General features: G+C 35.2%; 2 protein-coding genes and 1 pseudogene across 2 annotated transcripts; 1 reads left to right on the forward strand and 2 right to left on the reverse strand.

The window, feature by feature from the left end:
• Positions 1-470: 470 nt before the first annotated feature.
• On the reverse strand, positions 471-3,041 carry LOC145800044 (nuclear poly(A) polymerase 3-like; annotated as a pseudogene).
• Positions 3,042-7,457: 4,416 nt separating this feature from the next.
• LOC145800045 (uncharacterized) lies at positions 7,458-7,967 on the forward strand. Its single transcript, XM_082889705.1, has one exon. The coding sequence runs from the start codon at positions 7,458-7,460 to the stop codon at positions 7,965-7,967; it is 510 nt and encodes a 169-aa protein (XP_082745831.1).
• Positions 7,968-15,917: 7,950 nt separating this feature from the next.
• LOC114273878 (TPD1 protein homolog 1) lies at positions 15,918-19,734 on the reverse strand. The gene is made up of 4 exons (XM_028215700.2): positions 19,502-19,734; positions 19,240-19,359; positions 18,536-18,658; positions 15,918-16,456 (listed from the first exon to the last, which is right to left on the reverse strand). The coding sequence occupies exons 2-4, from the start codon at positions 19,334-19,336 to the stop codon at positions 16,104-16,106; spliced, it is 573 nt and encodes a 190-aa protein (XP_028071501.1). The 5' UTR covers positions 19,337-19,359; positions 19,502-19,734; the 3' UTR covers positions 15,918-16,103.
• Between the last annotated feature and the right edge of the window lie 2,527 nt (positions 19,735-22,261).

Genomic DNA, 22,261 nt, shown 5'->3' on the forward strand with positions numbered 1-22,261 from the left:
GACATTTTCAGCATGAATTTGATGACTAATAATTTTCCAAAGTAATGAAGATAGTAAACGACTACCTTGACCACATCGGAACTAGTGAAGATAATTTTCCAAAGTGATAGTTGCTCAAAGTTAAATTGACATTTTCAGCATATAAAAATAGATTACTGATGTTGGACAAGTGTAATGAACACTCTCTTATAGGCACCAGCAACGAAGAGTGCTTTTTAGGAATGAATACTGCTAGTCCTTTCGTAAATCATGGAGTTTTCTACATTCACAAATGGAAAAGGAAACTAAGAGTTTGGGGTCAAAAAGCACATCAGGTGTACTTTACCTCCTCTATGGTGGGCATATCAGTACCCTACAAAGGCAAAAGCACACAATGCATTGGTCGTGGACCTGGATACCTGTTGTAATATTAAAGTACAATGAAAGACAACGTATCCACTCCAGTTGCAGAAAAATTACATTTACGCATGTGTTGTTACAATGAAATAAAAATCGACAACTACTGAATGTTAGACAACAACTAAAGTGAAATCTAAAATCCTTATCATCTACGAAGATAAAATGAAAAAAAGCACCTTGACCTAATCACCCGAATGAACAGATGATGGTACACAGCTTTAAGCATCAACTATAACAAAATGGCAGAAAATTCAATGTGACACTGTAAAACTTCAAATTCCATTTGTCAGAGTGAAAAACTGAGAATTCAAACTTGCTTATAGAAGACAAATTTCAATTGATTGCCCGGTTATTGGTTTCAAATTAAATAATAATATAAATAAGAAATATTCATAGTTTGAAAAAAGTACCAAATTTACCACACAACCAGTAAGTACAGAGAATACACATGTAGTTGCCTAAACAATCACAGTAGTTATCAACAAGAAGTTAATAATCTAAAATGAGATCAAGACACTAACCTTAACAAGAAGGCTGCGGAACCGTGACTTAACCCAACCCACCCATTTTCCTAACTAATCTTGATTAGAAGCTGAAAGACATATTTTGACAAATCGTGTGTACTTTTTTGTATATGGAAAAGGCTCAAATAGGCATGCCCAACCAGAATCTGGTCTCAGGATATCCTGCAACGCCAAGAAAAAAGATAGCTTAAGCAAACCCATATATGGCTAATAATAAAAATAATAAGACTACACTCTCAGATTCCAAAAATACATCACAAACAACCATTGAAAGTAGTTATTAGTAAAAGGTACAAGAGATATTATAATAATGATATCTATTTAAAAAATGAAAGGTACCTTTGTCAAAGCATGCCCTCGGTGAAACTCTATCCTGATTCGGTAGAAGGTGCTCTTGGTGATATTAGAATGGCAATATCCATGTGGTCTGCATGGAAGTCTAATGGGCATCAAGGACCGTATTTCACTGGCACTTATAGTCATGGGCACCATCCCATCTTGCAGAATTACTGGAGTTCACCAATACCAAAAGGCAGACGTCTTAAAGAAATTCAAAATCAAACCATTCAAGCTCACATTTGGGTGTCTTTGACAAATAAATGCTGCAAGAATAGCTAAATGGACTCCTCCAAAAAACACAAGTAACTGCACATACGAGTATAATTAATAGGATTCCTTTACCCTTGACAGAGGCTAGGGGAGAACATATAAAGACAAATCTCAAATGTGACCCTATACCAAGCTTATATGCCCTTGCATTACCATACACTCCTCGCCTTTTCGCCTATAATTTAACACATCACAGCAGTGATTTGAATACCCGGAATAGAACAATCCGAGAATATATGAGATCTACAAGAACTCTGAAAGCACCACCTAGCATACAAAAAATGAGAGCTGAAAGAGAATGATTATCATGTATATATTAATATCAAGGTGGCAACAGTTTTGAAAACAAAACCCCACAGGTATTCATGGTTTGATTCCATAGAGAGCATGCTAATAAGAATTAGCTAAATTATTTCCTAAGACAGGTGCAAAATTCAAGAAATAGAGACAAAGTCTGCTCTGGCTTTCAACCTTGAAAACTAGCAAAACTACTTTGCACCTAGAACAAAAATAATTACCGTAGGAACCCATAGATAGCATGCTTGATACCTTCATGTTCGGGAGAAGCCGAAGAATGAATTTGTTAGCATGAACTCCAAACAAACTTCTCCAGCTGGTTTCATCAATGTTTCTTAGAAAGAAAGGGTTGAGTATGTCCACATTCTGCAGATCATAACATGGCAAGTCAAATCTCCAACAGGAAAAAAAAAAAAAAAACACAGAAGAAGAACAAATAATGCAGAGAGTTTATATAACGAGATTGTTGAAATACTAATTTCCAACATGTTGATGAAAAGAATGGGGGAATTTATTAAAATCAGCACCCAAAAAATAAAAATAAAAAGATCTCTTGACAGGTATAGTTTTAGATAGAGAAATCTACATACATGAGATCCTTGTGTATATGCAGAAACAACTGTAGGAACTGACTGTTTTGAGAGATTTGGTTCTACATGCATCACACTCAGCTCAGGAATAAACATTACTTTAAGTTGGGCATATGGAAGATCAATTGAAATCCCATCAAGTTTAACCCGCATTAGAGGAACTTTTGCATCCTTGACGCAGTGGACCTCAGATACTTCTGATTTGCTTGTAAGCATGTTGTGTAGAACAACAAAAAAAATCCTCCTGCATGGTTCACAAGATAACAAGTCAACAAATACTACTTATACAATATCATATATGATGTATGCGAACAGGAAAATAAAAAGGCTTACTGCCAAAGTAGCGAAGCAAGGGCCAACACATAAAGCATCAATATCTGAATCTGAATTATGGACCTTAATAGAACCCAAAAAAAATTAAAAAATCAGGTGAGAAGAAGGATGTGTAAATTTATTTTTCCAAAATTTCCAGTTGCCATGTTTCCACTAGCTGTATTTAGGCTTTTCCTCTAAGAGGAACCCTTTATATGTAAAAAAAAATTAAAACCATATTCAATTGCCAGCCTAGTAAGTGATAAGAGTTTAGTGAACATTTGGATGTAGATTTTCCTGCTAATGCCATTTAGATTTCTCCTTGGAATAGAACCCCTATGTATGAGGAAACTTACAACTACTCATTGCAAGCCTATTAAACACCAAGAAAATATTAGATAAGAAAAGCACAAACTAGATCAGTCATCTTTTATCTTCCAATGATTATAGCTAAATCGAGTCGTAGTAAAAAAATAAAAAAAAATAAATAAATTTACAAAATGAAAATGTTTCTCTTCATTTACGTGTCAATTCTAGTCATTTAGCTACTTGCAAGCTGTTAATAAGTGAAACATAATATCATGAATTCCCCCTCCCCATCTATTCCTGACAACAGAAAAATAAGGAAACAAAAGAAAGAGAAAAAAAAAACTTTTTTTTTAACAAATTAAATGAAAGAAAGGCAGTTATACATAAGAGTTCATAACACTTTCATACCAATTCACATTGACATTTTCCTCTAACCAATCTATGTTCACACTCTGTGTGTGAATCCTTTTGACAGAATCTTATTCTTCCTCTTCAAGCCCCCAATATATATGTGTATGTGTGTGTGTGTGTGTGCGAACAACAGGGAGAGAGTAGCCTTGAAAAAGGTTTCCTTCACATTATTTTCCCAAGAAAACATAGAAGAATTTTCTTCTCTCTTTCTTACTCTCTTCCTTGTACTAAGCTTCTTCAAGAGTCCAACTCACCAACAACAATGGAAGCTAAAGACATCAAAATGGGAAAGGGATATAGGCTGTTAGTTCAAATGTATTTCAAAATCACCAACATGTTCATAGGTAACTCAGGATTAAGCTAGAAATCAGGATTTCAAGTTTGAATACTCAAATTACAAAACTGATTCAACACTATTGACCGCCAACTATAACTAGATTAGTGGATCCTTGAACATAGCAAATTCATGATAAACCAAGTCAACTAGTAGCATCAAGAACATCAAAACATTTCACACAAACAAAACCTTGATCATTGAAACAGAGCAATACTATTGCATTACAGAATCAAAACTTGGCAACAACCAAATCAACAAAACAGAAGAGGGTTATAGTATACACACACACATATATATAATCACTGAACCAACACAAACAAAACAGAATCAACAATCAACACAAACAAAACAGAGTCACTGAATCAGATTTACGATAGTCATATATATATATATATATATATAGAGAGGGGCATATCCGAACCTTTCTGCCTTCTCTCAATGCCTCTCTGCATATGTAATGCCTTGATCTACACAAACAAAAATCAACAACCAAATCAAAAGAGAGCCCTTCGAAATCAAGAGAGAGAGAGAGAGAGAGAGCTTCGAAATCGAGAGACAGAGAGAACTTCGAAATCAAAATTGAAATCGCCGAGATGTCATTCTGAGATAAATCACGGAGCTGAAGCAGATTTTGAAGGATTCGATTGGTTTTTCTTCGATTGTAGACGGTAGTGCTCAAAATCGAACTTCGAAATTGAAATCACAATCGCTCTGAGAAACTACAAGATTGAAGCCATACGGATGCAGATAGGTTGTCTCTGAGAAATTTCGAAATCGTAATCGCAATCGCTCTGAAGAAAAATCGAGAGAGTGCACGAGAGAGAGATTTGAGTGAGTGATAGATTTTAAATAGACGGTGGTGGGTTTTGAAAATAAAGGTCTGGAGAGACAAAATAGGGTTTGTAGGGAGACGGGATTTGAAGGCGCTTCAAAGCGTCTTCTATTCATAAAACAGGGTCGTTTTGATTCATATCAAATACGACGTTTAAAAAATGCCATTAATTATTAGAAAAAGTGACGTTTAATAAAACGTCGTTAATTAAACGCCGTTAAATTCCTAATTTCTTGTAGTGAACAGTGTTTGGTTGTGGGTTTATATATTGGTCTTTTGGTAATAATTGAAGTTGATGAGAGGCATTTAAGTAATTTTGCCCCTCCCTTCCCAACTTACCGCTTAAGCTGAATCTGTTAAGCACCCTTACAGCCACTTCAAGAAAAAACTAATTTTTCACTTACAAAAAGGTATAATCTGTATTATTAAGCTACACCAAACACAATGAAACAGTTTAAATTAAGCTATAAGCTGAAAAAAAAAACTCTACGAAACATGCACATAAAGCCAAATCACAAACAGGTTATGTTCTTACATATGGGCATACTGCTATATATTGGCAATCAGTAAAACAAACATTGACGGCTACTTCTTCAAATCACTCAGAGATACCTGCAATTCATGAAGCAAGTTGAGAATGTATTTGGCTTAGATCCATGACCCATCATATTCAAGAAACATGCAGATTGCCTTCAATAAAAGATAGTCCAACCATATTATATGAAAATAATGTTGCGTGTATCACACAAATCAAAAGAGGATATATCAAACGTGACATGACCAAACACATTTCACTAAAATTCTTTTACACACATGAGCTCCAGAAGAGTAGTGATATTGATGTTCAACAGATACGCTCAAGTAATAATCTAACAGATCTATTTACTAAAGTTTTACTGACTGCAATATTCAAAAAGCTGGTGCATAATATTAGGATGCGTCGACATAAAGATTTATTATACAGTATTGAGAGGGAGTCATCAATTTGAGCAGATTTATAGATTGTACTCTTTTTTCTTCATCTAAGGTTTTTTCCCATTGGGTTTTCCTTAGCAAGGTTTCAAGGGCGAACTTAAGGCTGGGAATAGGTGGCTACAGCCCAGCCCAAAATTTAAAAAATTTGTAAATTGTTTTTTCCCTAACCCAACCCCAAATAAGGGCCAATAGTTTTTTTGTTTGTTTTTTAGATAGACAGCCCAATACTTACCTAAAAAAATAGATAGGCAACCCAATAGGTTTATATTTGTTTAAAGAACAAATCTCCAAAACAATCCTCACATCTTTCAATACATAGGCAGCGACTCTCTCTTCATCGTCTCCAACAACCTGCAGCAGCTTCACTTTCCTAACATTTTTTGTAAATGTAATTAACTAATTATTTTATTTCGTTGGTTGAGAATGGATTTGATTAACAATGGTTTTGAAATTTTGTCTTCTGTTTTTATTTTTTATTTTTTATGATGCTGCCTTGTTCAATGTTCCATATTGCTTTTAGTTTTTGAACTTTGCATGATGCTGCCTTGTTCAATGTTCCATGTTGCTTTTAGTTTTTGAACTTTGCAGGAATTTTTTTGGACATATATAAAAATAATGAAAGCCTAAATAAAAATTATTGAGGATATTTATAAAAACCAAAATATTTAAAATTATTGCGAATATACTTTGGTTTAATATTAAATAGGGCTAAAAAAATTTTTTAAATTCTTTTATGTTATAAATAATGGAACCTCCATAACTAGAAAAAAAGCAAAACCTTTTTTCTCATTCTATCAATCAAAACAGAAGTCTAGTAATACAACATCCAATGTTGTTGAAACCTCATTTTCTGATGTGTAACCGCTTTCCATGCCAAGCAAATAAACCAAGCAAATTTGATTCAACTGTTATTGAACAGGATCCTGGTTTATGCTTGCAAATTTGTAAATATCTAGTTAATTAACAGAATGAGGTTAGACGAGCTTATGTGAACTTAGGGCCTTATTAACCTAAACTTAAGTATCTCAGGTCCTCATTTGGAAAGTAGAATCGCCGATTCTAACATAGTTAGTTTAAACAATTTTCTTGGTTAGAGTATTCTCCTTCAAAGGATAAATCATAATGTTTTTCATGCTTTTTATTTGATCAGCCAAATAAGTCGATCAGTCATTCTGCGCTTATTGATGAAGGGTTAACAATTGTAAAAGAGAAAATTATGGATCTAAATGTGTTTCTTGCTTCATGTCGGACTTGCATCTTCATCGCATAGTCATTGTGTTATTAGTCATGACAATTTAAAGAAATCTTCCCAACACATTGAAAAAGTGTTGAAAGCACTATCAAAAGAAGAGATTTTAAAAAATTGAATGCGGGTAAAGGCAACAATTGAAACCATTCAGGTACTTGCTCTTCAAGGACTTGGTTTTCGATGAAAGCTCGATTTCATTGAATCTAAGTAATCTAATTGAATTATTAAAGTTCAAGGCGAGAGGAAATGATGTACTTGAGAGCATTATATTAAAAAATGTTCTACAAAATGCCAAATACACTTCTCCAAAGATCCAAACTGAGATTTTGCATATATTTGCTAACAAATTTAGGAATATGATTTTTTATAAAGTTGCAGGAGGTTATTTTTGTATTCTTGTTGATGAATCCCAAAACGAGTCTAAAAAAGAACAAATGGCCCTTATTTTAAGATACGTCAAGAATGATGGTTTGCTAGGGAACGGTTCTTTGATATCATGGGTGTTGAAAATACATCTGCATTGACTCTTAAAAAAGAGATATCGAATATCCTTTCTTGATTTAATCTCCCTATTCAAAACATGCATGGTCAATGGTACGATGGTGTTAGCAATATGTGTGGCAAATGGAATAGACTTCAAGCTTTATTTCTTAAAGATTGCCCATATGCATATTATGTACATTGCTTTGCACATCGTCTGCAATTGGCCTTAATTGCAGTAACAAAAGATGAGCCTAATGTTTGGCAATTTTTTTCTCACTTGAGTTGTATTGTCAATCTTGTTGCTTCTTCTCCAAAGTGCATTAGTGAGTTAAAATCTTTTCATAGGAGTGAAATTGAAAATATGTTGGCTAGTAGTGAGTGTCAATCTGGTAAAAGGGGCCAATCAAATTGGTACCTTGCATCGAGCTGGAGCTATTCTGACTCTGTTAGAAACTTGATTGACATGTATGAGGCATCATCTTGTGTAGTTGTTGAAAGTCTCAAGAAAAGTACCAATCAACAAATTCGCGGGCAAGCTAATGGAGTTTACAAGGTAATGAAGAGCTTTGAATTCTTATTCGTCTTCCACTTAATGGACAACATTTTGGGAATCATGAATACACTTTGTCAAGCCTTGTAAGAGAAAACTCAAGACATCTTAAATGCGATGAAATTAGTCTCCACAACAAAAGCTCTTCTTCAAAAACTTAGACAAGATAATTGGGATATTTCTCTTGCAAATGTGGTGTCATTTTGCAATCGACATAACATTACGGTACATGAAATGAGTTTTTCTTATAAAGAGGGTACAAGTCGTCATCGTCAACAAGATCACATTACATTTGAGCATCATTATCACTTTGACATATTCAACTCTACAATTGATTTTCAATTGATGAAGTTAGAACATAGATTTAATGATGGGATAATGGAATTTCTTTCTCTTAGCTCGACTTTGGATCCTAATGGCAATTTTAGATCTTTTAATGTGGATAATATTTGCAATCTTGCCGAGAAATTTTATCCCCAAGATTTCACTTCTCAGGACATCCATGCTTTAAGATGTCAATTAATGCATTATAAGCTTGATGTTGTTTGTTATCCCAAGTTTCATAAGATATCTACCCTTGCCGATTTGTGTCGAGAATTATTTGTGACAAGAAAGCTTGAGCATTACACCATGGTCTATAAATTGATTCATCTTATGTTGACCCTTCATGTTTCTACGGCAACTACGTAAAGAGCATTTTCAGGTATGAAGCATATTAAAACTTCCATTCGCAATTCAATTGGAGATGAGTTTTTTGCCGATTGCATGTCTCTTTACCTTGAACGAGACCTTACTTTGAAAATTGATCTAGATTCTATAATCGATGAATTCGAATCTTTAAAGACTTGTTGAGCACAACTTAGTTAGATTGTTTTTAATCAATAAATTTAGATATTAATCTAGATTGTATTATTAATTCTCTTTTTTCTTATGTGGTTATACTTAAAAATATATTGTATAATTTTACCTTAATATTGGCCCACCCCATTGATGAATCCTGGGTCCCCCTTGCAAGGTTTTAATGAGGTAATCTAAACAACTCACATACCGGAATATTGTATTCTTTTCCCTTCACCAATGGTTTTTTCCAACTAGGTTTTCCTTGATAAGATTTTAATGAGGCATATTCTTAGTATATGGTTATCCAAGGGGAAGTGTTGTGTAACATGTGGATAACCTCACCCAAGCTTCTTGACTAATTTGCACAATAGGACAAGGTTTGTCCCTCCCATGTGTTTAAGGTGATGTCGTAATTAAAATAGGAGTTTTCATTAGTATGCATGTATTAGTGCCTGAAAGGGAATAAAAATAACCATAAGAATTATGTGGGTTTAGGCATTGCTACATGGCATGGTTATGGATTACCACATGTATGACAGTTGTCAAATTCTTATCAAACACTGCATTAGTATTTTATGTTATGCAAAACTCATCAGGATATGAAATCTTATTGATATAGAAGTCTTAAAAAACTAAATATTGTTTGGGATAGGGCTTCTGAAACATTCAAACTATTTATGAGGTAAGTCATTAGATATTATAAATAGGCAACACCCCATGGGTTAAGGTACGCGATTTCTCTCTATGAATATTAGTCCATTAAATATTTCGATAATATTGGAGGATTGACTTCAGCGTCGGAGGGCCCTCGGCTATGACTGGGGGTGTTTTGTTTTACAGATAACGATCGCGAGGTGGTGCTAATCATCTTCTTTGTTGGATTTCTTTATCATCAAATACAAGTTTTTTTTTTTTTTGGTGTCCGTACAATTGGTCGTCTGTGGAAAACGATGAAATTCAACAAAGATAATTAATAAATCACGATAAACTTTCTTGGAGGGCTTTGTTCATGATAGTGGTTGTTTTTGACCGATTATATACTTTTGCGTTGGAGTTCATCAACAACAAAAACAAATACAGTGTTCTTGTATAAATATGCTTTGAAATCTTCATGGATTTAAGCCATGTAAACCTATATGCATTGTAATTGGCATCCATCAGAAAAGAAAGAGAATGGAAAGAAAGAATTCTTTTTTGGCCCTTTACTTTCTAGTATTCTCATTTGGTTACTTATTTTCTTTTATTCTATTGTGGCTCTTTCTTCTTTATTTCCTTTAGTTTTATAACAGCTTTGATTTTATTTTTGAAAACATGAAAATTGAAAAGAGAACAATGAAAAAGAGAACGATACAAACAATGTTAGATAGAAGAGGTTCACAATAGGTTACACTCCCAAATCTACTCAAAATTATTAAGCAAATTTTGGGACTGCCCAAATCCATTGTGTGCTGATAAATCATGTTATGTTGGATTTGGTGTATATTTGTGAATGACTTAGTGCTAATTTTTCCTTGAAACATGTTCATTTCGATTCGAAATGTACCACATAGGGGATATTACTCTAAGCTACAAATAAAGTTCGTAGATTTAACTCAAAATGGTGAATTTGTCGAATCACACAAATTTAAAACATGTTTAAACTTGCTCAAATTCATAAACAGAAGTTGCCTGAAGATGAAAGAAGAGATCAAAGAAACAACCATGAAGCTTCCTTAAAGCTCACCAAGTTAGAAACTTAGAAGGTAAGAAACTGAATTCAAATTCACAACTGTAAATAAACACACGGTTGATACACGGATCAGAAACCTATAAATGGATTGTTAGGTTGTTGTTATAGATATTAATTAATAAATCAAGAAACCTATAAAAGGTTTGAAAGATAGAGAGATGAGAGATAAAACCCACAGATTATATTTGTTTGAAATAAATTCATTTATTTGTTTATGTATGAGACATCATAAATTCCATACAAAATATATAGAAGCCCACCATCAGTGGTATCAGAACTGAGGAGGCTGAATTTCTGCAAAAACAGAGGTAAAACAGAGCAATTTTTAGAATTGCCCAAAAATAAAAGCGAAATCAACTTTTGATCATACCAGGTTCAAGATCTCGTCGAGACGATCATGTAAAAAAAACCGCGCTGAAAACTAAGCTCCGTGGAAGCCACACGCTTCTCCACGCGCCGATGACGCCATAACCACGCGCAAGCACACACTCCAGAGAAAGACGACATACGATTAGATGTTGGAAATTAAATTTATAAAAATATTTTAAGATTAAAGCAAGCTATCCGATGGCTTCCACAAGAAACTTATTCTAACCTCAGTTTCCAAAATTAGACAAAGGCAATTTTGAGCATTGGAGTATACAGATGAAGATATTCCTATCATTCCAAGATTTATGGGATTCGGTGGAGCACAGATATGATGAACTAGCGTCCAAAGAAAATGAAGAAGATTTGATAGAAGCTCAGAAGACTGCATTTAAAGATGCAACGACAAAAGACAAAAAAGACTTATATTTAATTTATCAAGGCATAAATCTAGCTACTTTCGAAAAGATCTCCACTACAAGCACATCAAAAGAAGCATGGGAAACTTTTCAATAGGCAAGTTGAGGAATTGAGAAAACCACAAGGATTTGACTCCAAGTCTTACGAGGAGAATTTGAATTATTGCAAATGAAGGACAATGAGTCAATTTTTGATTACTTTACCAAAACTTTGACTATTGTTAACCAAATTAAAAGACTTAGTGACAAGATTGAAGAAATATGCGTTATTGAAAAGATACTTAAATCACTTAGTTCAAAATTCGAACATGTGGTTGTTGCCATTGAAGAATCAAAGGATTTTAACGACTTGACAAACAATGAATTGTAAGCATCATTAGAAATTCATGAGCAAAGAATCAATAAGAAGATTGCATCAAGTTCCCTTAAGCAAGCACTCCAAACAAAGCTTTTGATAAAAGGAAGAAGAAAATCCTCAAATCAACGAGGAAGAGGAAGATATCCCCAGTACAATAGTACAAGACGTCCACAACAACAACGTTCATAACAACAACAGAATTATGGAGATCGCCGACCACCAACAATAAACAGTCAAAGAGGTTGAGGAAAAGGTCATAACACAAGACCACAAAGGTATGACAAATCTCAAATTCAATGTAATGTTTGTCAAAAATTTGGACATCATGCTACGGAATATTAGTATCAAAATACTAATAATGAAGAAAGGGAAGTCAATTATGGTGAAGTTAAACAAGATTTCACTATGCTACTGATATATAATGATAATGGTGAAGCAAATCAAAACAGTTTATGGTACCTTGATTCTAGTGCCAACAATCATATGAGCGGCAAGAGAGAATTGTTCGTAACACTCGACGAAAGTCAGCAAGGAGAAGTCACCTTTAAAGATTCAACAAAGAGACCCATGAAAGGAAAAAGGACTATCGACATTAAGTTGAAGAATGAAGAACAACAATATATCGGCAATGTTTATTATGTGCTAGATTTAAAGAGTAACATTTTGAGTTTGGGTCAGTTACTTGAGAAAGTCTACAAGAGTTGGGATTATCCATCTGCAATCAACATAACAAATTGATCAAGCATGTAGACATGACTAAGAATCGCATGTTTCCTCTTTATTTGCAAGCTAGCAATGTTTTTCAATCTAATTGTTACGAAGTCAAAATCGTAAATGACACTACATTGTGGAATCTCATATTTGGTCACTTGAACTTTCAAGGATTGAACATTATGTCAAAGAAAAACATGGTGACAGGGTTACCATGGATCAAGCTTCCGCTAAAGAAATGTGAAGGATGTCTCATCGGCAAACATCACCAAAAGAGCTTTGGTGATGGAGGAATAAAAAGAGAAACTCAACCTCTCCAGTTGGTCCACAGAGATGTATGTGGTCCTATAGAACCCATGACACTCGGTGGAAATAGGTATTTTCTTACTTTCATTGATGATTTTACTGGCAAGACTTGAGTTTATATCATGAAGGAGAAAAGTGAATTTTTTCAAAAATTTAAGGAACTCAAATCCTTAGTTGAAAAACATAGTGGATATTTTATCAAGACGATGAGATCTGATTGTGGAAGAGAATATACCTTAAAGGAATTCGAAAGATTTTGCAAAGAAAATGGGATTATTCATCAACATACTATGCCATATACACCTCAACAAAATGGTGTCTCAGAAAGAAAGAATAGAACGATCCTAAATATGGTTTGTTGCATGATTAAAAAAAGAGCTGTGCCAAACTGTTGTTTGTGCAGTATATTTGCTCAACTGCTTTCCAACTAAGAAATTATTAAACAAGACCCCTAAAGAAGTATGGAGCTCGAGAAAGCCAAAAGTTGATCATTTGAGGATTTTTGGATGCACAGTCTATGCAAAAATTCTAGACGAGAAAAGAACGAAACTAGAAGATAAAGACTGGAAATGTGTTGTCATCAGCTATAAAGAAAGTGGATACAGGTCAGAATTGGCAGAACCCAAGTCAAGAACTAGTCCCTATAATCCATATTGAAGATAATCCAACCACTGGAATTGAAGTCTGCAGTCACCCGCATTCACCTCCATGGGGGACAGGAACAAGAATGAGTACTCAACAACTTAGTATGCAACAAGAAAGTGTCAGCTCTTCATCAACAACATAGAATATACTAGGCAAGACTAGAACCATTTAAGATCTATATGATGTTACAAGAAGATTTCACGATATTTTGTCTATTCTGTGGAAGTGATTCTATTCACTTTGAAGCAGCATAAAAGGAAGACATATGGAGACAAGCCATGAATGAGGAAATCCAAGCCATAGAAAGAAACAATGCCTGGGAACTTACATTCTTACCAAAAGGACACAAATCAATTGGTGTCAAATGGGTGTATAAAACAAAAAGAAACGCTAATGTAGCTGTTGAAAAATACAAAGCAAGACTAGTGAGAGGCTACAAGCAACAATATGGCACAGACTATGATTAAGTTTTTGCACCAATCGCATAGCTAGAAACGATATGAATTTTTATCTCTTTAGCAGCCTAGAAAAAATAGAACATATACCAAATGGATGTCAAATCAGCATTCTTAAATGGTTATCTTGAAGAAGAAGTGTACGTTGAACAACCGTTAGGCTATGTAAAGCCAAATCAACAGGATAAATTATATAAGTTAAAGTGAGCACTTTATGGCTTGAAGCAAGCACTAAGGGCATGGAATACAAGGATTGATAGGTATTTTGTTGCAAACGAGTTTGTTAAATGTCCTTATGAACATTCCATGTACCTCAAGACAAACGAAGGGGGAGATTCGTTATTTGTTTGTCTTTACATCGATGATCTAATATTCATAGGGAACAATCTCAACATGATTCAAAATTTCAAAACATCCATGATACAAGAGTTCAAGATGACAGACATCGAACTCATGGCGTATTTCTTGGGCATAGAAGTCAAACAAAGTAATGAAGGCATTTTCGTATCACAAGTTAAGTATGCCAAAGAAATCATAAAGAAGTTTGGCATGGAAAATTGTCAAGCCGTCAACACACTGACAAATGGAAGTAACAAGATGTCCAAGTATGATGAAGGAGATAAGGTTAATCCAATGTATTTCAAAAGTCTAGTTAGAAGCCTAAGATATCTCACAGCTACGCGACTTGATATATTGTTCGCAGTAGGCTTAGTTAGTCGGTATATGGAGGAACCCAAGACACCATATCTGAAAGGAGCCAAAAGAATTCTATGGTATGTGAAAGGTACAATAGAGTACGGATTATTTTATTCATCCACAGAAAAGTCTAAATTAGTAGGATACAACGACAGTGATTGGGCAGGCGATGTGGATGATCGTAAAAGTACTATCGGATTTGTGTTTTATCTCAAAGAAACAACTTTTACATGGTCCTCAAAGAAAAAACCGATAGTAACTCTATCGATATGTGAAACAGAGTATGTAGCTATTGCTGCAAGAGCATGTCATGCAATCTGGTTAAGAAATTTGTTGAAAGAAATTCAAGAACCACAACAAGAAGCCACTGAGATATATATGGATAACAAGTCAGCAATCCAGTTAAGAAAGAATCCAGTCTTCCATGATAGAAGCATGCATATTGACACAAGATTTCATTTCATACGAGAATACATAAGAAAAGAAGAGATCTAATTGATACACACAAAAAATGATGATCAAGTTGCAGACATATTTATAAAGCCTCTCAAAACAACAACATTTGTGAAGCTATGAAGAATGCTCAGAGTTACCTTATTTAGTGATTCAAGTTTAAGGGGGGATGTTGGAGAATAAACTTGACTCTTCAAGTAATCTTCAGAAGCTGCCTGAAGATGGAAGAAGAGATTGAAGAAATAAGCTTCCTTGAAGCTCAAAAAGTCAGAAACTTAGAAGGTAAGAAACTGAATTCAAATTCACAGCTGTAAATTCACACACGGTTGATACACAGATCAAAAACCTATAAATAGATTGTTAGGTTATTGTTATAGATATCAATAAATCAAGAAACCCATAAGAGGTTTGAGAGATAAAGAGGTAGGAAATAAAACTCACAGATTGTATTTGTTCGAAATAAATTCATATATTTGTTTATGTGTGAGATATCATAAATTTCATACAAAATATATAGAAACCCACCATCAAAATCTTCTAAACCCAAGTAAAATTGGGTTAAATGAGTTGAACATGGGTATTCATTTAACCACCACCCACACCACCATCACCACTATTTCATCCACCACACCACAACCTCATCTAATACTTCACCCCCCTCCTCCTCCCCCTCCCCCCACCACTGCCACTCCAACACCTCCACTACCACCACCACCATCACCATCACCATCATCATTTATTGGGAAAAAAATTAATAGAGAAAAAAGATTGGTAGAGTTTATTTTGTCCAACTCATATTCAATTCACTTAACTTTAATCAGTTTATTTAATGAATATAATTGGATTAAATTATTTTAAAAACATAACCTGTTGTAACCCTCTTAAATCCATCCAAACTCATCCATTTGCTAACTCTAACCGCAAGTAATAGTGGATATGCAAAAGCGACAGATCTAGAGCACCCAAGGAGATCCAAATTCATCCAATGTCTAACCAATCAAGAAAACTAGCACTACCATATCTACCATATTATCACTCCACAAAAACTTATATTTTTCAGCATAAGAACGTGGTAGATCATTACAATAGATAACATATAGTTAGATATTCTACACATTATTGTCATGATTATTTATCACGTACATTTAATACACTTGTCATAAACAAGAGATTAGTAGTAGTAGTAGTAGTAGTAGAACACCTTTTACAACCCTTTCTAGTTAGGTGAACATCTGGTAACACAAACCATCAGCCACAAGTAACAGAGGATACTGAAAGAGGGTAGCTGAAGCTATTAGCATATTGGAAAGAAAGGCTTTCTCCGGGGCCTAGAGCCTCCCCGTTGTTGACAAGGCAATCATCATAGCAGATTCGCTTGAACAGTTGAGGGTTGATTAGTTCAGCAGAGCTGAACCACCCACAACTCAGGTGGATGTTGGAGACACTACAGCCAGAGACACAGACATTCATGACTTGAACCGTGTAGGTTGGTATGCCGTTGGGAAGTGGAGCTGTTGGTCCTTGGAATATGGCAATGTCATCCTTTGAGCATGTCGCGCCAACCCGGTTCATTGGATTGCCATCGTCGTCGCCATTATCATCTAAATTTAAGTAACAAGAATTATATATATAGAACTTTGTGAGTAGTTAAAATACAAAAAAAATTTAAAAAAATTAATTATCAAATTTACGATTAGACACAGTTGTGGAAACCACATTGATAAATACACGTATAACTTATTTTGTGTATAATAATTAGGGGTGGGCAGCGGGTTGCCGGACCTGCATAACCTACCCAATCTGACTTTACTTGCAAGATTTTGTACGGTTTTAAGAGATTGATAAGGTTGGATGCGGATTGAGTTTTAGATAAAATTACGGGTTCGGTTTGGATTGTGGGTTGCACTCAACCTGCAGACATAATTTCAAAAAAAAATAAAACTCTAATCTCCAACATTTTTTTTACTTTTCTCCCACATTTTTATCTTGGTTTCATAATTTTTCCCACTTATATAAACCCTTTGTTCCCATTGAAGATACAGAGAAAACACCAAATCATATTTTTTTGAAGTCCACTCATGGTTGTCCCATATCGAAAAAAAGAAAAAAGAAAAAGAATACTTTTACCATTCTCAACTCCTATAAAAATGCGTTCCATCCTAGCAATTTCCTTTAAGCAATAAGTAAATAAGCAATGTATTAATTATTTGTCAATTTGCAAATAAAAATTGCTTGAACGAGTTTGAATGAGTTACAAATTATTAAGTTTCATGAATAGTTTTTCTTTTCTTTTTTTTTTTTTATAATAAAATCTCAACCCGCATAACGCACCCACCCGCACAAATCGAAAATCGCATCACCCGCACAAACCACAAATCGCACTATGGGCAATTACGAATTCATTTTTTTCAAATCACATCCCATCGGGCGAGTCCAAACTGCAACGTGGAACTGACCAAAACCGCCCGTGACCACCCCTTTATGTATATAATTGTCCTTTGGATAAGAACTAACAAGCAAACATATAGTATAATAGTATTGCATACTGCATAAAATTCGGCCTGTGAAGCCATTACATAATGCACCGTGATGGGCCTCAATTCTGTCAACCAAATATCGGAACTTCATTGAAGCAGAATGGGCCTGATAGCCCAGTTTGAACAACCTCAGGCCTTTTAAAGAAAGCCTAACACTAGTATAGACAGCTGAAAAACCCATCATCCTATGACAAAATTTCTAGTAGGTTGGTGTTGTTCAAGCATTTGGCCAGAAAAAAGAAAGATAAAAACAATATAAATAGCTCTAAAAAAAACATAGCAAAATAATGAAACATGCATCAGAAGTTAGCACTAACATGGTTTTAAGAAATGGTTATTGTCTACTAATATATCAGTAAATATCCCTATTAAAAGACTAAATATATCAATAAATATTGATAACACTAATGCGACTACCAAATTTTTTTTTTATTGAAATCCATATGCAACACCAACGTGATTTTAATATATGGTCCCTCTCTCTCTCTCTCTCTCTCTCTCTCTCTCTTCACTATTCTGTCTTAATCCTCACGCTTTGAAAGGCCTTTCTGCATCTTTGATTGATTACTTGGAAGATATCATAGTTCTGATTTTCAGCATGTTTAACAAGCACAAATCCATATACAGTATTACTCTACCCTAGCTAGAAAGTGCACTAAACAAAGTTTAACAAAAGTCTTACATGAGCAAATCAAACTAACACAAAGTTTAACAAAAGTCTTACACGATCCAATCAAAGTAAACTAAGTCATCTTGTTTCAATGAAATGGGATCCATAACATGAATCTTTTTTTTTTTTTTGCTTAGGATTCATGTACATAATAAGGAATCATAATAAGTATTTTTTTTTTTTTATGCATTCAATTTGCATTTACGAAATATAATCCATTTCCATACTCCCAGTTTGACATAAATATACTAGAAATTATTCAGTGTTGTTGGAGCATTGCTCCATTCTATTTACTAAATGACATATATCTTGCACTAACACAAAAGTGATGAGTTTTATTGTTTAGAAGAATAACTAGCATTTATTTAGAGTACCATTGATTTATCTAGACTTGTTTGAGGAGCACTAAATAATTTCTCCGAATATGTCCAAAAATAAAGGGAGACTACATGAAGTTAGGCTCACGTACTCACCAGCCATGGTCATGGTCAGTAGCTTACGAGCAAAGGCAGTATAATTTTGCTTGGAAAAGACCATTTCTTGAAAGCCAGCAGCATCACCACCAGTCATTTCCGAAGAACCATGAATTCCCACAACTGCATATATTAATTTCTATATCAGACATGTAGTTATGAACATAGTAACTCTACTCATTAATATGCTCTCTCCTCATTCAACTTCTCTTCTTGCATTTAAATTCTCAAGAACTAGCTACATACAATACATTACAACCCTAATCTAACATGTTCAAAAACAAAATTGCCAAATTGACACTCAACACACACAACAACAAAAAGAAAAAATCACAATAAATTTTGTCGTCATCTCTTTTTTTTTTCATCTTATTTAAGCTATTTTAAGTAGAATTTGTACCCAATGTTTTTGGCACAGACAAAAAAAATGAAGCAGAGAAAAAAACAATAAGCAACCTTACAAATTGCACCAAACAACACCATTGTTAGATTATGGGTCAAATAATCCACCCTTGTAATGAACTGGTAAAAGCTGACAATTCAACATCTAGTGACTGTTTATGAAATTTCTTTAAGAGAAGCAATTTCAAATGCAAAGCCAAGCCCATGAAAAAGAAACAAGAAAAGTGCATATATATATATATAGATATAGCACACCCTTAAATGGTGTATTAGAAATGAGAGAGAAAGGGAAAGAGAGGTACCAAAGAAAACAGCAAAGATCAAACTCAAGCCCAAACCCATGGAGACCATGCAAAGTCCCTGTGCAGCACTAGTATTTCTCATAACACCTTTTGTCATCTCCAATCTCTTCCAGTACTACCCTGCAAATTTCATCACGAAACAAAACCAATTTGAAAGTAGAGAGAGACAGAATGCAGAAGGTACCAACTTTTAGTAACAAGAACATGAAGAAGAAAAGAAAAAAAAAAATGTTTTTTGGAAATGACATTATTTGGTACTTACACAGCTAGAAAGTGTTGCCAAAAGCAAATCTAACATGGATGGAATGGAAGCAACGTATATCTGATTCTGATGAAATTTATAGAACCAATTTGTTGGTTGATTACCCAAAATAGACAGCAATTCTCAATCTAATTACAGAAATGCCACTGAGTTGTTGGTATTGGTGACACTTTATTGCAAAGGTCTATCTAGGCTTGCTCGTTTGTCAGGCTATGGTTTCATTGACTGGCAAAGCTTGAGGGAGAGATGTAAAGATCTGCATTGCCTCTTGGGGGCGGCCCATGAATTTAACTGTCACTCTTGTATGCTTTTCATTTTGCAGTGGTCATTTAAGACACACTGAATTTAACATGTTATCAAAATAAACCATAGATAATAGATTCAGCGTTTAAATTTCACTCAAAATTTTTGTCACTTATTTGGCCCCTTCCATTTGTAAAAGAGAGTTTATTCATACGTGAAGACATGAGTGTGTTGTGTGGATCAAATTCATTATCGTGTCAACCATACCACATAGTTTAAATCTATATATATTCTAAATTTTTATACTATATTATATTTATCACCTTACTTGTGAATGTAAGGGTTAAACTTTTTTCATGTTCATATTTCAACATAAGATAACTTGAGAGGCTTGTAGGACTCACTACGGCTCCTGTTTCAAAAAAATGAACAAAAAATATATTTTTAAAAATATACTATCTATTTTTTTACAGACAAGTATGATAAAATAAAAATATTACAATTATATGATCGACCTATTTTTTTTTTAATGAATATTATGTATGGAAGGCCTTACAAAATGAGCTATTCAAATAATTGAAACAAGATTTGCAGTAGACCTCACTGACCACTCAAATTTTCCCATGTTAAAATTTATGAAAATGACAGAAGCTCAATCCTTAATATAATATTGATGTAAGGAATAAGTTTACCATTTATATATCTCTTCAATAAATAGTAAAATAAGATAGAAATATATAGACAGTCTTGTTGTTAACCATTCTATTAAGCTAAAAGAAAAAATTAAAAAACGAAAGCTACCTTTTAACTGCAAAAATATCTACTACAGGATGCCCTAAGGAATAAAAATTTATATAATGTTTTCTAAGAGTCCAAAATCAGATCCTCACCATTATCTGAAAAAATAAATAAATAAATTATAAACTAAAAAAATTTATAATTTTTTTATTAACTTTATATATCAAGTAATAAATAAATTAAAAAAAATTAAAATAAGACTTACTTTTGTTAACCAGCTAGCATCCTAAAATAAGACTTACTTTTGTTAAAATAAGACTTACTTTTGTTAACCAACCAGCTAACCTGGTAACTTCTGGTGATGGAAATGGACTGAGTACGTCGTTGACTCTGATCGCCTGACCGGCGGGATGGGGTGCGCTCACTGTGGTCTCCCACTCCAGCTACACCTTTCCCTTTGACATGTCGCTTAAGATCCTCCATCTCCGCCGCCATCCACCTGATGACAGCGTCTTGGTCCCTTAACTTGTTTTCCAGTCGCCTGGCGTGCGAGTCTCTCCTCCGCCGGTGACCGTCTGGACTCCGTGAATGACCATGACTCCTTCCGCGCTTATCCCGCGCGTCTCCTGATTGTCTGCCAATGGGCGTTCCCAAGTCAGCCATTGGGTGGACAGCAGGAGGTCCCTCTCTCTTTCGGGTATACTCCGGGGTGGCTCCGTCGATGGCGGACAACGGAAACTCGTCGTTGTCTGCCATGGTCGGCGATCAGACGAACCTGGAAGACAAGGTTTTGTCTGTCAAGCTTCCCACAGACGGCGCCAATTGTACGGGGAGCAAATATTCCAGCAAGCCCGTATTCCTTTCTTCCGAGTTCCGTCGATGTCCGTTCACCTGCGAGCAAGTAATGGTGAGCTACCCGGCGGTGTGTGGCCGAAAAAACCCTTCGACGGTCAAGTTAGCACACACCTTAGGAAGGATAGAGAGAAGGGAGAGAGTGTTTGAGTATAAGAAGTCCTTACAGATATGTTCGTGTGTCGCGTATGGGGGCGTAGACATGCCTATATACCTTCTGAGCCCCTTACCCACTCCCAGTCATCTCTTGACACGTGGCTCTGCTATCCCATCCGTCAGCGTAGACCTTGCTGAACATCACCTAATCTCAACTGCCTGACTTCACAGCTGGAGCTAGGCAGCTGAGCTGCTCTACCACGACCATGCCATGCTTCATACCCATGCGCCTAACCGGACAAACACATGGAGGACCGGGCTAGGCGGCATCCCGGCAAAGCCTAGCCCGGGCACCTTCTTTGGTCGGCCTTCCTGCCGGTCAATCAACTACTTCGGCTGACCACGCCTTTCCGGGCGCCGGTCACTCGGTCTGTCTGGCTTCGACCATCCTCGGACCGAGCATCCTGGTCCGACCGGTCACTTCCTGGCCGAGCAGTTTCTGTACGGTCCGGGGTGGCACACAGTCCAAACTCTGCCCGGCCCAAGTTCTGGCAGCCCCTTTCCGGGCGGATAGTTGATCAGCTCGGCCCCATGCACCGTTGGGCCCTCAACCTGCTCGGCCGTTACCTCGGCCCAACTCCAGATCATAAATTACCCTCTCAGCATACAAACAATTTTATTTTTATGATGGTGTAAATTTTTAAGTATTAGGAGTTAGTTAGGAATAAATTATTTTAATAATTTTTTAATTTTTTATAAAAGATGTACAGAAAAGTAAAGAAAGTGATGTGATAATTTATAGTGATTTTTTTACTAAAATAATTACTCTCC

The sequence above is a fragment of the Camellia sinensis genome, chromosome 9 (genome assembly GCF_055761805.1).
Source record: "Camellia sinensis isolate YWXY chromosome 9, ASM5576180v1, whole genome shotgun sequence".
NCBI lineage: Eukaryota > Viridiplantae > Streptophyta > Magnoliopsida > Ericales > Theaceae > Camellia > Camellia sinensis.